Raw genomic sequence first — 14730 nt, forward strand, 5'->3', positions numbered from 1 at the left:
AGCAAGAGATTTTAAAGAAATGTTTTTTTTCATCCATTTATTTCAAAATTTTCAGACAAAAATACAAATTCTTTATCTTACCAGGTTGATTTCCCTCATCATATTTAAAGCTATTATCTTTTTCAATTGGGGTTTTTGAAAACTATACGTACATACTTTCTGTAGGGAGATTTCAGTATCTCTATCCTGTTCATTGGCACTGAGTCCAGCCTTTTACAAACTGCCTCGATGTTGCTGATCAGCTCACGCTATAAATTATGCCAGGCAGATATTCTTTCCTTCTTAAATTTGCAGGACTAAGGCTGCAACCTTCCAACAGTATTTACGCAAAGATGTTTACTTGAAACAATGTCTTAAATATTTTGGAAAACTTTATTTAACTGATGTTATGTTTTTTGCGTATTTCACGAACCAACATACTGAAACGGTTAATCCATTCTCAGTCACCTCGGCCTTTGATGATCTCTATATGGCACTGTTGGTCGCTGCATATTTGATCTGTTCAGGAGATACAATTGCTTCTCTTGATTTCTTCCTGAAAAAAAATAATATATTTAATAAATCCCAATAATTAATGAGAACAGAGAAAATGATGTGTTCATAACGTTTTTGTGTCGATTCATTTTGCAATCTTAATGAGCACATTTCAAGAGAGGAATTCACCTCCAAATTGCTTTTGATTGAAGGTATTCGGATGTCTATGAAGGACTTGTGCCCACTTTATCAACAACAGTTCCCTACTAAGCCTGGGACAATTGCTTTGCATTTCGCTCCCTTCCCGCCTACATTTCAAAAGTTCGCTTTATTTTTGTCTCAAAAAGCGGAATCTTGGGATTGTGCTTCTCGCGATGCGAGTTCGGACACATTCGAAAACAAATGTTTTTTTTCAATTTTGACTTGTGGTAACATTTTACGCTGAATCCCCGTGTATTCTCGAGGGTACGTTTACCTGTACGTGGACCTATAATTCATTAACTAGCATAAGAGCCAAATTTATCAATATGTCAACAACTTGTAATTATATAGCGCCGTTAACATAGTAAAACGTCGCAAGGCCCCCTCCCGTCATCCAAAATTAAACATGCGTCAATATGAAAGCCGAGTTTCCGTGCGGCAGCATTTAGCTCCGAGCTCACCTTCTCCTTTACACCTCCCAGCTGAGACGCAACGTTCCCTGCTCTGAGGGGATGATTAATGTTCATCAAGATTCTTATTTTGCAGGATGCCCCGATGTCTTGCTTCATTTTGAATTTGATTCAACCAAACTACAGGTTTATGTAATTATAAAACAACACTTACATCTGTATCTCCTCAGCAATGAAGGCTGCGGTCAGAATGATATAAATGAGAGCTGTTGATCCTGTCAGGGCGACATGTATCCAGGACAATTTACCTAAAAAAGCAGAAAAGACATTGCTCCATATTAGGACATTTATATTTAAATACTGCGCATGACAGACAGAAATGATGACTATGTATTAAATAAAAGCAGTTCTGTAAAAAGATAACAGCTGGCTGAAAGATATTTGTCCAGGAGAATATTCCTAAAATGCTGGGAAATGCATTGATACACCTTAGTGTGTTGGGGTTGAAATGCCAATCTTTGACACACATTTATGAATCAGAAGGGAAAGTTTCCTCCAAGTTCAGATGATAAAGCTAATGTAAAATTATGGATTACATTCGTCCCATCGTGCTGATCCTTGCGTAGAAACAATTTATTACTGCGTTGCGTCCTGGTACAAATTTGCAATCAATAATTTCAGGTTGACTCCTTATTTGTAGTGTACAAATCACATCTGAATAATTGAGTGCACATGACAATCTCCTGAGTATGTTCCAATCTTGAAAAAAACCAATGGGCATAATGGAATCAGAATACAAGCCGGACAATATCACCAGATGCAGCTAAATGATCTATATATTTTTTTAATTCGTTCATGGGATGTGGGCGTCGCTGGCGAGGCCGGTATTTATTGCGCATCACTAATTGCCCTTGAGAAGGTGGTGGTGAGCCGCCTTCTTGAACCGCTGCAGTCCGTGTGGTGAAGGTTCTCCCACAGTGCTGCTAGGAAGGGAGTTCCAGGATTTTGACCCAGTGACGATGAAGGAACGGCGATATATTTCCAAGTCGGGATGGTGTGTGACTTGGAGGGGAACGTGCAGGTGGTGTTGTTCCCATGTGCCTGCTGCCCTTGTCCTTCCAGGTGGTGGAGGTCACGGGTTTGGGAGGTGCTGTCGAAGAAGCCTTTGCGAGCAGCTGCAGTGCATCCTGTAGATGGTACACACTGCAGCCACTGTGCGCCGGTGGTGAAGGGAGTGAATGTTTAGGGTGGTGGATGGGGTGCCAATCAAGCCGGCTGCTTCGTCCTGGATGGTGTCGAGCTTCTTGAGTGTTTATCTATGCAGATGATTCAATTTCGCGTAGATTGTTAAATACTGGCGTTATATATTCAGATGCGTCTGAACAAGACAGAAACGAACTTGTATACACAAAAGGGTCGATCGCAGTTTGCTATCCTATGGGGAGAAGAAACCATATTTTCCAAAGGTTATATCTTAATTCAGAAGAAGTGTTTTTTGAATCAAATCGCCGGCTGTTCAGATAACTTAATTTTATCTTGACAAATATAAACGAAGCAAATTTCGGAAGACTGATATTTAAAATGTATAATGCCAAACTCAGCCTTCAGTTGGTGATTGTCTACTGATGAAAAAACCTCCTTAAACTAATTGAACATAGACTCAATATTAAGCTGCTGAATGGACCAGGTATTTGCCGACCCTGAAAACCTTCAGTTAGTGACTGACCAGTGATGCACCAACTCACTTACAGTATTCAAATGACAGAAAGATTGAACATTTACCCTTAGAGTGGAGCTGGTACTTGCTGATACAATCACCGTGTACGTTTGCTGCAACACATGAGATTTGAATTCCACTTCCAGTTGGGTGAGTCAGTGTCAGGGAGCTCTCCACCAGGTAACTATTCACCGCCCAGGAGAAGACTTTCACATCTGACCTGTTCTCAGTTATGATTGTCCCACTGAGGCCCCATGTAATATTTGCAGGTGGATTGGCTCTGACACTGCAGCTGCAATCAATCCAATTCTCAGAGCTGGTGCAGTTCGGGCCTGATACTATTGTGGGTTTATCTAAAGAAAAACAGAGACTTCAGTATGAAATGATTATGTCAAACAGTTGCAATGTCCAAATACCTCTGCTTTAAACATCTTCCGCTGTGCTGGACTGACGTGATCCTTCTAGAGATGTCCAGCTAATAGGGCAACATTTCAAAGAACCTTTTCTCTGAATATTGCATTGCTAACTTAATATTAATACAGTTAACAGAGCTTTACTTCCCACCACGTTTGTTGGATATGGTTTGGCGAATTCCTGCTCAGCAAAATGAGGGATTTCAGTGTAAGAAATAGAGGATTTTTTTTATTTTAGACTGCCAGTATTAGTTAAAAACTGTTACATTTAGAATAAAGCTCCCAGTAAATGTACTCCTGTCCCAGTCGGAAAGATACCGTCTGCTGCATTTATGTCACATTGTGCACATTCTACTCCTGTCACCCTCAGCGAGTTGGCCAGGTTAGTTTCCATTATTCGAAATATCGAGGTTGTTTTGCATTATGTCCACAAGGAAAGGAAGACATAACCCAAGCTCATTTCACATTGGCGCTTTACAGCGTGGGTTTTAATCGAGAGTTTGTGAACTGCAACGCTACTATCTAATTGAGTAATGCATGCACACTTATATTGTGCAGAAATCCGTGTGGTGCTGTTTGCGGTGCCCAGGTTATTTTCAGCCACACACCAATATTCACCGTCATCTTCTGAACTAATGTTGTGGAATGTCCGCTTTAATTCACTGGTGGAAGATGTGCTGATCTCTTCACCATTTTTCAACCACCTTAAACTGACCGCTGGTTTTCCCCATGCCCTGCAGCATAATATTAATTAGCTGCCTTCCACCGCTGCTTTAGAGGAATTCACGGTTGTGTTTTCCAGTCCATCTGTAACAGGCAGTAATGCAAAACGTGAAGCATGATTTAGCTCATAATTAAATCATTATGTTGGGTAAGAGGCCGTGCCGAAATTGCAAACTTCTTATTTTACTGCCCCAGAATTTAATGTTATAACAAAAATGATAATCTTCGAGAATTTACCTCTCTCTTCGAATTATGTCTCCTTTGTGGCTTACGTGCTTTGACACTGGTACATCATTTCGGTCAATTCTGAAGCCCAACCGGAGCTCATATCTGGTATGATAGCTGAAACTAGCTTCAAATCATAACTCGCCTTGGCATGTTTTGTATCCCTTTATGACTGACTAAACTCAGAAAGACACTACTAGATCTCAGAATAGGAATTAATAATGGCATAAACCAAACTCTTGGAGCCACCAACATTAATTCATAAATGTGAATCTTCCCCAAATAATCTGGCTGACAAGAATTGGCTGAGAGCCACTCCGATTCACTGATTATCCAAGTGAGCTCTCACGGTATAGAGACGGAGGTTTCGCGGTGCTTTTTTTGATGCGGTCCTAAACCTTAAATAATTTGCTTATGGTGGAAGGACAAGTGTTGAACCATTCGGCCGACAGGTGAGGTCTACTAACTTCAGAGCAGACACTTACATTTGATCTCCAAGGTTAGAATCGGTGGAGAAGAAGTTAGGGAGCCATGAAGTAAAATTGAGCATCCTAGACTTTTCCCGTGAAGAGCGGATGATGGAGTGAACGTGAGCACCGATGAAACTCTCCAAGAACCGGAACGTTCATTAACAATTTCTGTTCCATCTTTGATGTGGAGATGCCGGTGATGGACTGGGGTTGACAATTGTAAACAATTTTACAACACCAAGTTATAGTCCAGCAATTTTATTTTAAATTCACACGCTTTCGGAGATTTTCTCCTTCCTCAGGCAAATGTTTCAAGATCTCGAAACATTTACCTGAGGAAGGAGAAAATCTCCGAAAGCGTGTGAATTTAAAATAAAATTGCTGGACTATAACTTGGTGTTGTAAAATTGTTTACAATTGTTCCATCTTTAGTATCCCATGGAAGAGGACGGGACCCATTGTAATCAATCCACCTCAGTTGCAGTTTGTCATTTGGGCAGCTGTGAGTGATTGAACAGGTCAGTCCAGCTGCTTTTCCAGAAGTCAGTTCCCGATAACCAGAAATCTGTGGCTTGTCTGTAAGAACAGGAGCAAACGGGCGTATTAGGGTCGTTTCAATCTTAAAACCGGGGAGTGGCCTGAAACAGCACTTCCATCTAAATCTGACAAAGAGTTAAAACAATAAATCGCATTTTGTCTTTCATGTATCGCAAGTAGATTCGTTACTCTGAAATACTCCTCGCAGTTATAAAATAGTTTAGTGCCTCATCGGATAACATATGGCCCCACTTAAATAACCATCAGTCGTTTTATCTCGTATATTATTCATATAATGGATCTAATAGCTGTAGTCCAGTGAAGCAGCCTTGCACGCAGAATTTAGAATCAACGTGAGATCTTTAAATATAAGCAACGAGTGTGATAGTGACTAATGCAGATCAGAAAGTTCCCAGATTCTGTTGCAAAGGAACTTCAGCACAGAAAGATGATGCTCAAGAATGGACAGGCCAGATAAACGACTCGTAACATAGTCCTGTGTCGGAGAACCGCAGCAGTTTCCTCTCGTGTGAAACGCATTGAGCTTTCCGTAGGAATTTCATTTTGGCGACATGACATCAGAATCAACAAATAAATGACACAATGTGAACACATTTTTTAACATAACTTTAAAATTTACTTATTCTTTCGGATCTAGTTAAATACCATGTGCTGAGAATATGTATACGCACGAAAAAGAAATTGCATTAATTTAGCGCCTTTGACGTCCTCGCCAAGTCCAGAAACGCATCACAGAACAGTAATTTGAAGTGTAATGAGGAAGCCATTGACAACGTAACACGCAGGAGATTATTGGAGAAGATATTAAGGAGTTAGCAATAAACGGTACTGCAGAAACTGAAAGAGGAACTGTTCAGAAGGGAGGAAGCAATGAATCTAAGTCCTGTGCAGTTTCTCAGAATGCTTCACATGAGTACGGAGACCCACAAGGTTATGTTCAGGGTCTGCTTCTACTCATTGTGTACATCGATGATTTGGATATGGTGGGAGAGGGAGTGATGTACAAATTTCCCAATAGTAATTACTAGCAGATGTCGGGGGTGAGGGGGTTATCATATGAGGAAAGGTTGGACAAGTTGGGCCTGTATACACAGGAGTTTAGAGGAATGAGATGTGATCTTATTGAAACATATAAGATCCTGAGCGGACTAGAAGTGATAGACGCTGAGAGGATGTTTCCCCTTGTGGGAGCGACTCGAACTAGGAGACACAGTTTACAAAATGGTCTTCCATTTAAGACGGAGAGGGTCATGCGTCTGTGGAACTCCCTTCCCCAGAGAGAGGTGGAGGCAGGGTCATTGAATATTTTTAAAGTTGAGTTCGATACATTCCTGATTTTAAAAGGGAGTCAACGGTTATCGAAGGAAGACGGGGAAGTAGGATTGAGGTCGCATTCAGATCAGCCATGATCTTATCAAATGGCAATGTCGCCTCGAGGGGCCGAAGGGCCTACTCGTACTCTTAATTCGTATGTTCGTATCTGAATTTAACATTTGAAAATGGTGCAAAACTGGCAGCAAAGGGTCGTTTGCCGACTATACTTCCCGCCCATTTTACTTTCAATTATAATGAGAGGCTGATCCGATTCCGCCATTTTGACAGCCATGCAAAATTTAACGTCCCACACAGCAAATAACTCCGGGAACTAAATGGTGTTGCAAGGGGATAATGGAGAGATTGGAGAATGCGGAAATAAGAGGTAGATAAAATTCACTTTCAGGGAACATGAGGTGGCAGATTATAGTTTGAACACTGGGCCGCTGGTTGATAAACAGCAGAGGAATTCGTGGGTTCGGATTCACGAGGCAGCAAACCGCAGCTCCAGTGGAAAAGGGCAAGAACCAGCGACAGGGGTCCTGGTTTTAACAGCAACAGATGTACAATATAAAAATCGAGATGTGATGGAGTTCCGAAAGAGAACCATAGTAAGTTCACAGTTGGAATAAGAATGCGAGTTTTGGTTTCTGCTCGAGAGGAAGGCGACAGGGCGGATTGGCGTGGATTCTGGCTGGTAACAGAAAGTACAAATGCGAGGAACGCCTTCAAAAATTGGGGCAGAATTCAATGGGGCCAAACAGATTTTGGAATGCTTTGACAGAAGTGTTTAAACCTACGAAGCAAATGGACAGAGGAGAGAGAAACAGACTGAATCTGAACTTACCGCCGGGGTCAAAGCTGGCGGTCCAGATCAAGCGCCCATTCCAGCAACCGCCCGATTTATATTTCCTTTTATTTCAATGAACATGAAGATCTGTTGGTTTCTGTATTAGGCGGACGACCCGCACAGCCAGTTTTACGTTTCGGTCAACAAGTTGAAAAGTTATCATCATGTGAACACTTAACAATAAGTTAGAAAGGTGGTTGAAGGGAATGGCAACAAAGGGATATGGGAACAGGCCAGGCACAGGCGATTAGGAGTGTTGGTCATGTGGAGAATGAACAGCAACACGGACTGGTTGGGCTGTACGTCCTCTTTTACTGATGTCATTTCCATATATTTCTGTCTTTAAGATATGAACCATTGCATTGCTTATCCGTATCGCCGCACCCTGTGTTGCAACTGACCTTTGAGTTCGGCCGGGGACATCACAAAATGTGTCCACTTTACACGTTGGTTGATTCACACTTAAGCACTGGAATAAAATGTAGAAAAGGAACAAAGGAAAAACTCACCTGAAACAGAAAGGAAGACTTCAGAACGGCCAGTGGCAGGTGTATAAACATACCAGCCCGAGTGGATTTGCACGCTGAAGTAATATGTACCCTCATCACGCTTCCTGATATTCTTTATCAAAAGGGAGCATTGTCCTTTCTCAACGTTGCCCTTCAACTCCACTCTCCCACCAAAGTTATAAGGCTGCCCATGTGGATTTTCCCAATCATAGATAAGGGTGTCCCCGATACCACGAGGATCACGGCCCTTCTTCAACCACTTCCCCTTTGGAATGGGGGCAGAGACTGAATGATGAAACGTACACGGGATCTGTGCACATGAACCCGACACTGCCGACACACTATCTGGCATCACCACAGTGCATTCATCACAACAAACAACTGAAAGAAAAAAAACATTAGCCCTCTTTTAAATATCCATTCAAAACCCATTGTAATATCTAAAATATCTATTAAAGTATTTGTTAGTTGACAAATAATCGCCCATCACCATATCAATTCAAAAATATCAAATGCCCTTTAAAAATCAAGTGAAATATACTGATCTGAACACTGATTTAAATGTCCACAATTATACCTATTTGATAGCAGTGCTATGAAACACAAATATACAAATGCAATACTCATATTAACATCGAATATATATGCGCAAAACAGAAAGTGAATGTTCTTTAAGATTGTTATAAATATATATTTAATATGAACGATAGTATACATTACACATCCATTGACCATTAAAGTACTGATTAAGTATAAATTAAAATAAAATTAAAAGTGGATTAAAATAGACAGTAAAAATAATTTGAATAGCAATTAGAACGCATCTGTAAAGCATGCGCTAAACAACCATTGAAATTGTTTCACTGGATTTAAAATGAACAGCCACGTCACATTGGCAAAAAGAATTGTCCTGTACTCTTCCCACAACATATAAAAATTTTTGCAGAAATTATTATTAAAAATTATTTACCGTCTGTCAATGTCATGAGAGAGAGAAACACGCAACTCCTCATGGCTGGAAAGTGTTCCCGGTTTCACTGTCAACATGGAAAACCTATTTCACAACAAAGACAAATCAGATTTAAGCATTATTCTTCCCCGTCATTTGTTAGAATTCTTCACTATCCCATCGGACGATCGCGGAGGTGAGGTATTCCCATCCAATCTATAGGAAGAGCGCTTACTCACTCAACTTGTGAAGCTCCACCAAATACTGGTGAGGCAGGCTGCTAGCACGTCTTCGGCATGCACTGCCTGTGACCGACTGATACGGAATATGCTCTGATGGTATATCTAACATCTGCTAAAGAAACCTTAACATAGAAACAGAGTCACCCTCTCTCTGTGTCTAACATACACACACGCCAAATGTGCAGTTATTTAAGAACATAATGTATTGGAACCTGCTACAAGAGAGCTCTGCCCCGCTTGCAGACGCCTCTGACTCACATTTCACACATATTATCTTTTGGCAGCTCAGACGAGATGCATGTTGGAGACGTGTAACTGCCGTTAGTTTTGTTGCTGCACTTTGCAGACGTGTGGTTTCCTCACCTTCGTTAAATAGTGGTGCAATAGGAGATGTTTGTTCGTAAGTCGCTTGGCCCTGTGGTTCACAGCCATTCTTCCAAATAACGAAACTATTTATATTCAGACTCCAGTTCTGCAAAATTGCTGAAATTAATAAATACGGTGCTCAATTTGCTGCATTGCATTTTTCCCATTTTGCGCTTAGGCCTGGAAAGTCTAAAATGGATTTGAGGATTTTATCGAAAATGCAAACGCCTTTGTAGGTATAATCCATTGAGTGAACAAGGATGCATGGGAAGGATGCTTACTCTCACAGCTTGTGCACCACAACAAGTCTTCATGACGACAACTGCTCGCATATTTACATCTGCAATGTGAAACCAAGCTTTGCTTAATATGATGCTATGATATAGCCAATAGTTTCTATAGAATCCTTAACATAAAAACAGCATCACTCTCTCTGACAAACACACAGTTTGTTTCTCAAACACAACACACTGGAGTCTGTGACCAGAGGACGCTGCCCACGCTTGCAGTCGCCTCCGACGCAATTTTCACACACATTTAGCTCTTTTGCAGGAAATTAACGTTGGTGTCGTCTAACTGCAATTAGTTTTGTTGCTACATTCTGTAGACTTCTTCATTACCTGCTATCTCCAAGTACATTCAGTAAACAGTTTTACAGCGCGGCAACATACATTCTTCTCAGTGACTGAACGAGATGCACACGCTTCCCAGCTGTATAAATTTGCTCAAATTCATGAACATTTTATCACATTTGCTGCAGTTTATTTTTCTCATTTTGGTGCTAGGTCTGGGACGTGTGAAATCGACTTCAGACCGTGAAATTGATCTTCAGCCTTGGCACAAAATAGGCGATAGCGAATCGAACTCCGTGTTATCTCCCGCCATATTCCCATTTTCCAAACGTTCATGCGGAAAATATTGGGCGTGTTGCAAAACGGGCTGCAGATTCGCTATCGCCCGTTTTGCATTTCCGGCAAAGTCTAAGTTTTCGGGTTAAATGCTAATGAAAAATGTATGGAAAATATTAATTGAATATACAAGTTCTGCCAAATTGATCAGTGTGACGCAATCCTTGCTACCTGGTGCATCTCAAGCATTCCCGACCACCTTCAACTGGGACCATCTGGAATTAGACTGATGGGGGAACAGAAGCAAACTATTTTTTTACATCAAATTACGTAGAATTTACAGCACAGAAACAGGTCATTCAGCCGGTGTTTATGCTCCACACGAGCCTCCTCCCACTCTACTTCATCTCATCCTATCAGCATATTTTTCTATTCCTTTCTCCCTCATGTACCAATCGAGGTTTCCCTTAAATACATCTGTGCTATTCCACTCACCCACTCAATATCATAGAAAGTACCCTTTACGTAAAGAAGTTTCGCCTGAATTCCTTATTCCAGTGACTTTTGCCAGTGATTGCATGTGCATGGATGTTGGTGTCGCACTAAATCAGGCTTGTCTGTGATGCTTGTCGTGATTGAAAAGCAACAGCAGACAATTGATAGAAGGCAATAATTTGCCATTAATTCAACACAACTTTTTTTTTGAAGTCACACACAAAATTTATCAATTACTTTCCCTGGACTTCCCACATCCACTGCTTCAGTTTACCTCCTCAAATAATTCCAGTAGGTTCATGAGTCATGACCTACTGCTTTTGAATCCATGAGACTATCCTTCTGCTTTTCAGATGAATATTGATGGCCTCTCTGATTCGTGCCTCACTGCTTTGAACATACGTACGAACATACGAACTTACGAATTAAGAGCAAGAATAGGCCATTCGGCCCTTCGAGCCTGCTCTGCCATTTAATAAGTTCATGGCTGATCTGATTGTGACCTCTACCCTACTTTCCCGTCGACCTACTATTACCTTTGACTCCCTTGTTAATCAGGAATCTATCACTCAGCCATAAAAATATTCAATGACCTATCCTCACCGGGGAAGGGAGTTCCACAGACTCACGAGCCTCTGAGAGAAAACAAAATCTCCTCATTTCATTCTTAAGTGGGAGAACCCTTATTTTTAAACTGTGGCCACTAGTTCGTGTCTCTCCCACAAATGAATTGTCCCTCAGCACCTACCCCTTCTAGTCCCCTCAGGATCGTATATATTTCAATAATATCACCTCTCATTCTTCTAAACTCCCGAGGGAAGGTTGAACAAGTTGGGCCTGTATACACGGGAGTTTATTTGCAGACTCCTTATTTCCTCTTCACAACTTACTTTCCTACCTATCATTGTGTCACCAGCAAATTAGCAACCATACATTCGGTCCCTTCAGCCAAGTCATTGATATAGATTGTAAATAGTTGATGACCAAGCAATGATCCCTGTGGCACTCCACTCGTTACATCTTGCCAGCCTTAAAATAACCCATTTATGCCGAGTCTCTGTTTCCTGTTAGCTAACCAATCCTTTTTCCATGCTAATATGTTGCCCCCTATAACATGAGTTCTTATTTTTTGCAGTAGCCTTTGATGTGGCACCTTGTCAAAAGCCTTCTGGAAATCCAAGTACACCACATCCACAGAATCCGCTGTATCAAAGTTGCTTGTTACTTCCTCAAAGAACGCTAATGAATTAGTCAAACACGATTTCCCTTTCACAAAGCCGTGTTGACTGCTTGATTGCATTGAGATTTTCTAAGTGCCCTGCTATAACCTCCTTAATACGAGATTCTAGCCTTTTCCTTTGACAGATGTTAAGCTACTGGCGTGTAGTTTACTGCTTTCTTTAAACCTCCTTGCTTGAATAGAGGAGTTACATTCGCTATTTTCCAATCTGATGGGACCCTTCCAAAATCTAGGGAATTTTGGAAAATTAATTCCATTGTATCTGCAATCTCTGCAGCCACTTCTTTTAAGAACCTAGGGTGAAGTCCATCAGAACCTGGGGACTTTTCTACTTTTAGTTCTAATATGTTTTCAAGGCCCTTTCCCTGGTGATTGGAAGTGTTTTAAGCTCCTCCCTCCCTTTCACCTCATGATTCACAATTATTTCTGGCACGTTATTTGTGTCACCTACAGTGAAGACGGACGCAAAACGTCTGTTCAATTCATCCACCATTTCAATATTCTCCATTACTAATTTCCCAGACTCACTCTCTAGAGGACCCACGCTCACTTTACTTACTCTTTTCCTTTTTAAATACCTGTAGAATCTCTTACTATGTGTTTTTATATTTCTAGCTAGCTTTCTCTCCTACTCTAATTTCTCCCTCCTTTTTAGTCTTTTAGTTATTCTGTGCTGTTTTTATATTCTGACCGATCTTCTGACCTGCCACTAATCTTTGCGGAATTGTATGCTTTTTCTTTCATTTTGATACTATCTTTAACTTCTTGAATATTCACTGTTTTCCATTTATCAGCTCGCTAGAGCTCGGGGATTTATGGAGTCCTTAGGAATATTGCCCAGAGCCTTGACCATTTCCTCTAAGGTTCAATGTCCAGGTGATCTGTAAACATTTGTTTTTACGTTTTCTTTCCAATCTTCTCCTCGCCTTCTTCTTTTCATGAGGATTTTGACTCTTGGTGGGAAGCAAATTTACTGATGCAAGCTGCCCTGAGGTATATTGCCCAGTTGGCCTTCCTTCTTAAGGAACCCATAAATAATTACTTTTGGAAAGCCAGTCGACTCAGAGTGGCATTACAGTTGAAGCCAAATTAACGCCCACACACTAGCATCAGTGTCAGTCAGGAGTAGGTATGCTGACTGATATTTCTCCTCCCTAACCCAAGGGTGCTGGTTCTAAGTGTAACATGACTAGTGCCTTCCTGGCTTGAGATCAGTTAACTCAACGCAAAAGGCCTGTACTTTGAATTCCACAGGCGAACAAACACACCAAGCGAACTGTTGGGGAAACATCACGTAACTTCACTTTAACTGGGCACTATCCAGAGGGAAATGTGTTGGCCAAGCCTATTTTTGGTTGGGAGGGATAAGAGCCCCGGATTTTTGGATCACAACGATTTCACACACAAGTAATCTGCCGGTGATGACATCATGTAGGTCACGACGATGTCACACACAAGTAATCTGTCGCTGATGTCTCATTGAAACATGTAAGATATTTCGGGGGCTTGACAGGGTGGATGATGTGAGATTGTTTCCCCTGGCTAGAGAATCTAGAACGAGGGTGCAGAGTCGCAGGACAAGGGGTCGGCCATTCAAGACTGAGAGAAGGTGGAATTTCTTCACGCAGACTGTTGTGAACCTTTGGAATCCTCTACCCCAAAGGGCTGTGGATGCTCAGTCGTTGAATACATTCAAGGTTGAGTTGGATAGATGTTTGGATTCTAGGGGAATCCAGGGATATGGGGATCGGGCGGGAAAGTGGAGGTGAGGTCGCAGATCAGTCATGATCTCATTGAAAGTTGGAGCAGGCTCGAGGGGTGGTATGGCCTCCTTCTGCTCCTATTTCGCATTTTCTTATCACATCATGTAGGTCGCAATTATTTCACACACAATTAATCTGTCGCTATTTTATCAAGTTGGGGATAAGAGGTCCCCATCTTTCCAAACAAAGCAGCCAGAGTCATTGGGCAGTTGAACTCCACTTTTTTCCTGCCTAGCTCATTGTTTTTTGCGGCTTGACTGCACCCAGAATGAAGCTTTCCAGTCACCTTTTAGCCTGGTTTTTCCAGGGGGTTGGACACAATTTGTGAAGTGTTTTTTTTCATGGCCCCTCAGAATCAGAAATTGTTTCTCCGAACTAACCTGCAGGAGTTTCAGTTCATTGCATATTATGAATGGTGTACTTGATCTCTTCCATTGCAAAGGCGTTCTTCTCTCTCTACCTCAAAGCCTCTCTCTTCTCCGCTAATATTTCTCATAATTTAACATCTGTACTCAAGACTTCTGAGCTTTAGCAGCGACTGAACTCAAACATTCACATCGGTAAGACTAGCCAGGATTTTGCAAAACTTGATATGACGGAAGTAAGTCATTCTATTAAAATTTTCTTGCGTTCCTTGGACCCATGTTAAGATACTGACCCCTACCGTGCAACTGTCACACTGATACAACTGACCATCCAAAGCACGCCTGCAACTCAAGTCCGTTAATTTCTATTTACAAACGACTGTAACTCACATCGCTAACATGGTTACCTTACTGGATCACGCGAAGCTTCGATGAACTCTATGTAATTGTGGAAGCCGTTCTCACCATCACCAACAGGCAACGCTCTTTTTCACGGTAAGTTCATGCACCAGCAACTGGTCAGGTCGATGCTATTTACTGCTCTGTTCTTGCTGCATTCCGTATTCCGATTAAGTCATTGCAATCGCTGTTGCAACCT

At 41.5% G+C, this 14730-nt stretch overlaps 1 protein-coding gene across 1 annotated transcript; it reads right to left on the reverse strand.

The window, feature by feature from the left end:
- Positions 1 to 387: 387 nt before the first annotated feature.
- LOC137306134 (myelin-associated glycoprotein-like) lies at positions 388 to 8216 on the reverse strand. The gene is made up of 6 exons (XM_067975192.1): positions 7865 to 8216; positions 5065 to 5209; positions 4649 to 4815; positions 2868 to 3155; positions 1300 to 1393; positions 388 to 535 (listed from the first exon to the last, which is right to left on the reverse strand). The coding sequence occupies exons 1-6, from the start codon at positions 8214 to 8216 to the stop codon at positions 466 to 468; spliced, it is 1116 nt and encodes a 371-aa protein (XP_067831293.1). The 3' UTR covers positions 388 to 465.
- Positions 8217 to 14730: the final 6514 nt, after the last annotated feature.

This window comes from Heptranchias perlo, chromosome 42 (genome assembly GCF_035084215.1).
Source record: "Heptranchias perlo isolate sHepPer1 chromosome 42, sHepPer1.hap1, whole genome shotgun sequence".
Taxonomy (NCBI): Eukaryota; Metazoa; Chordata; class Chondrichthyes; order Hexanchiformes; family Hexanchidae; genus Heptranchias; species Heptranchias perlo.

What these genes read in the sequence shown, in the direction of transcription:
- LOC137306134 (XM_067975192.1), bottom strand. Translation starts at nt 8,216, where the DNA reads ATGCCAGATAGTGTGTCGGCAGTGTCGGGTTCATGTGCACAGATCCCG. An exon ending in AGTCTTCCTTTCTGTTTCAG is followed by an intron (nt 5,210 to 7,864) that starts GTGAGTTTTTCC and finishes CTGTTCTTACAG; the next exon opens with ACAAGCCACAGATTTCTGGT. An exon ending in ATTGCTGAGGAGATACAGAT is followed by an intron (nt 536 to 1,299) that starts GTAAGTGTTGTT and finishes ATTTTTTTTCAG; the next exon opens with GAAGAAATCAAGAGAAGCAA.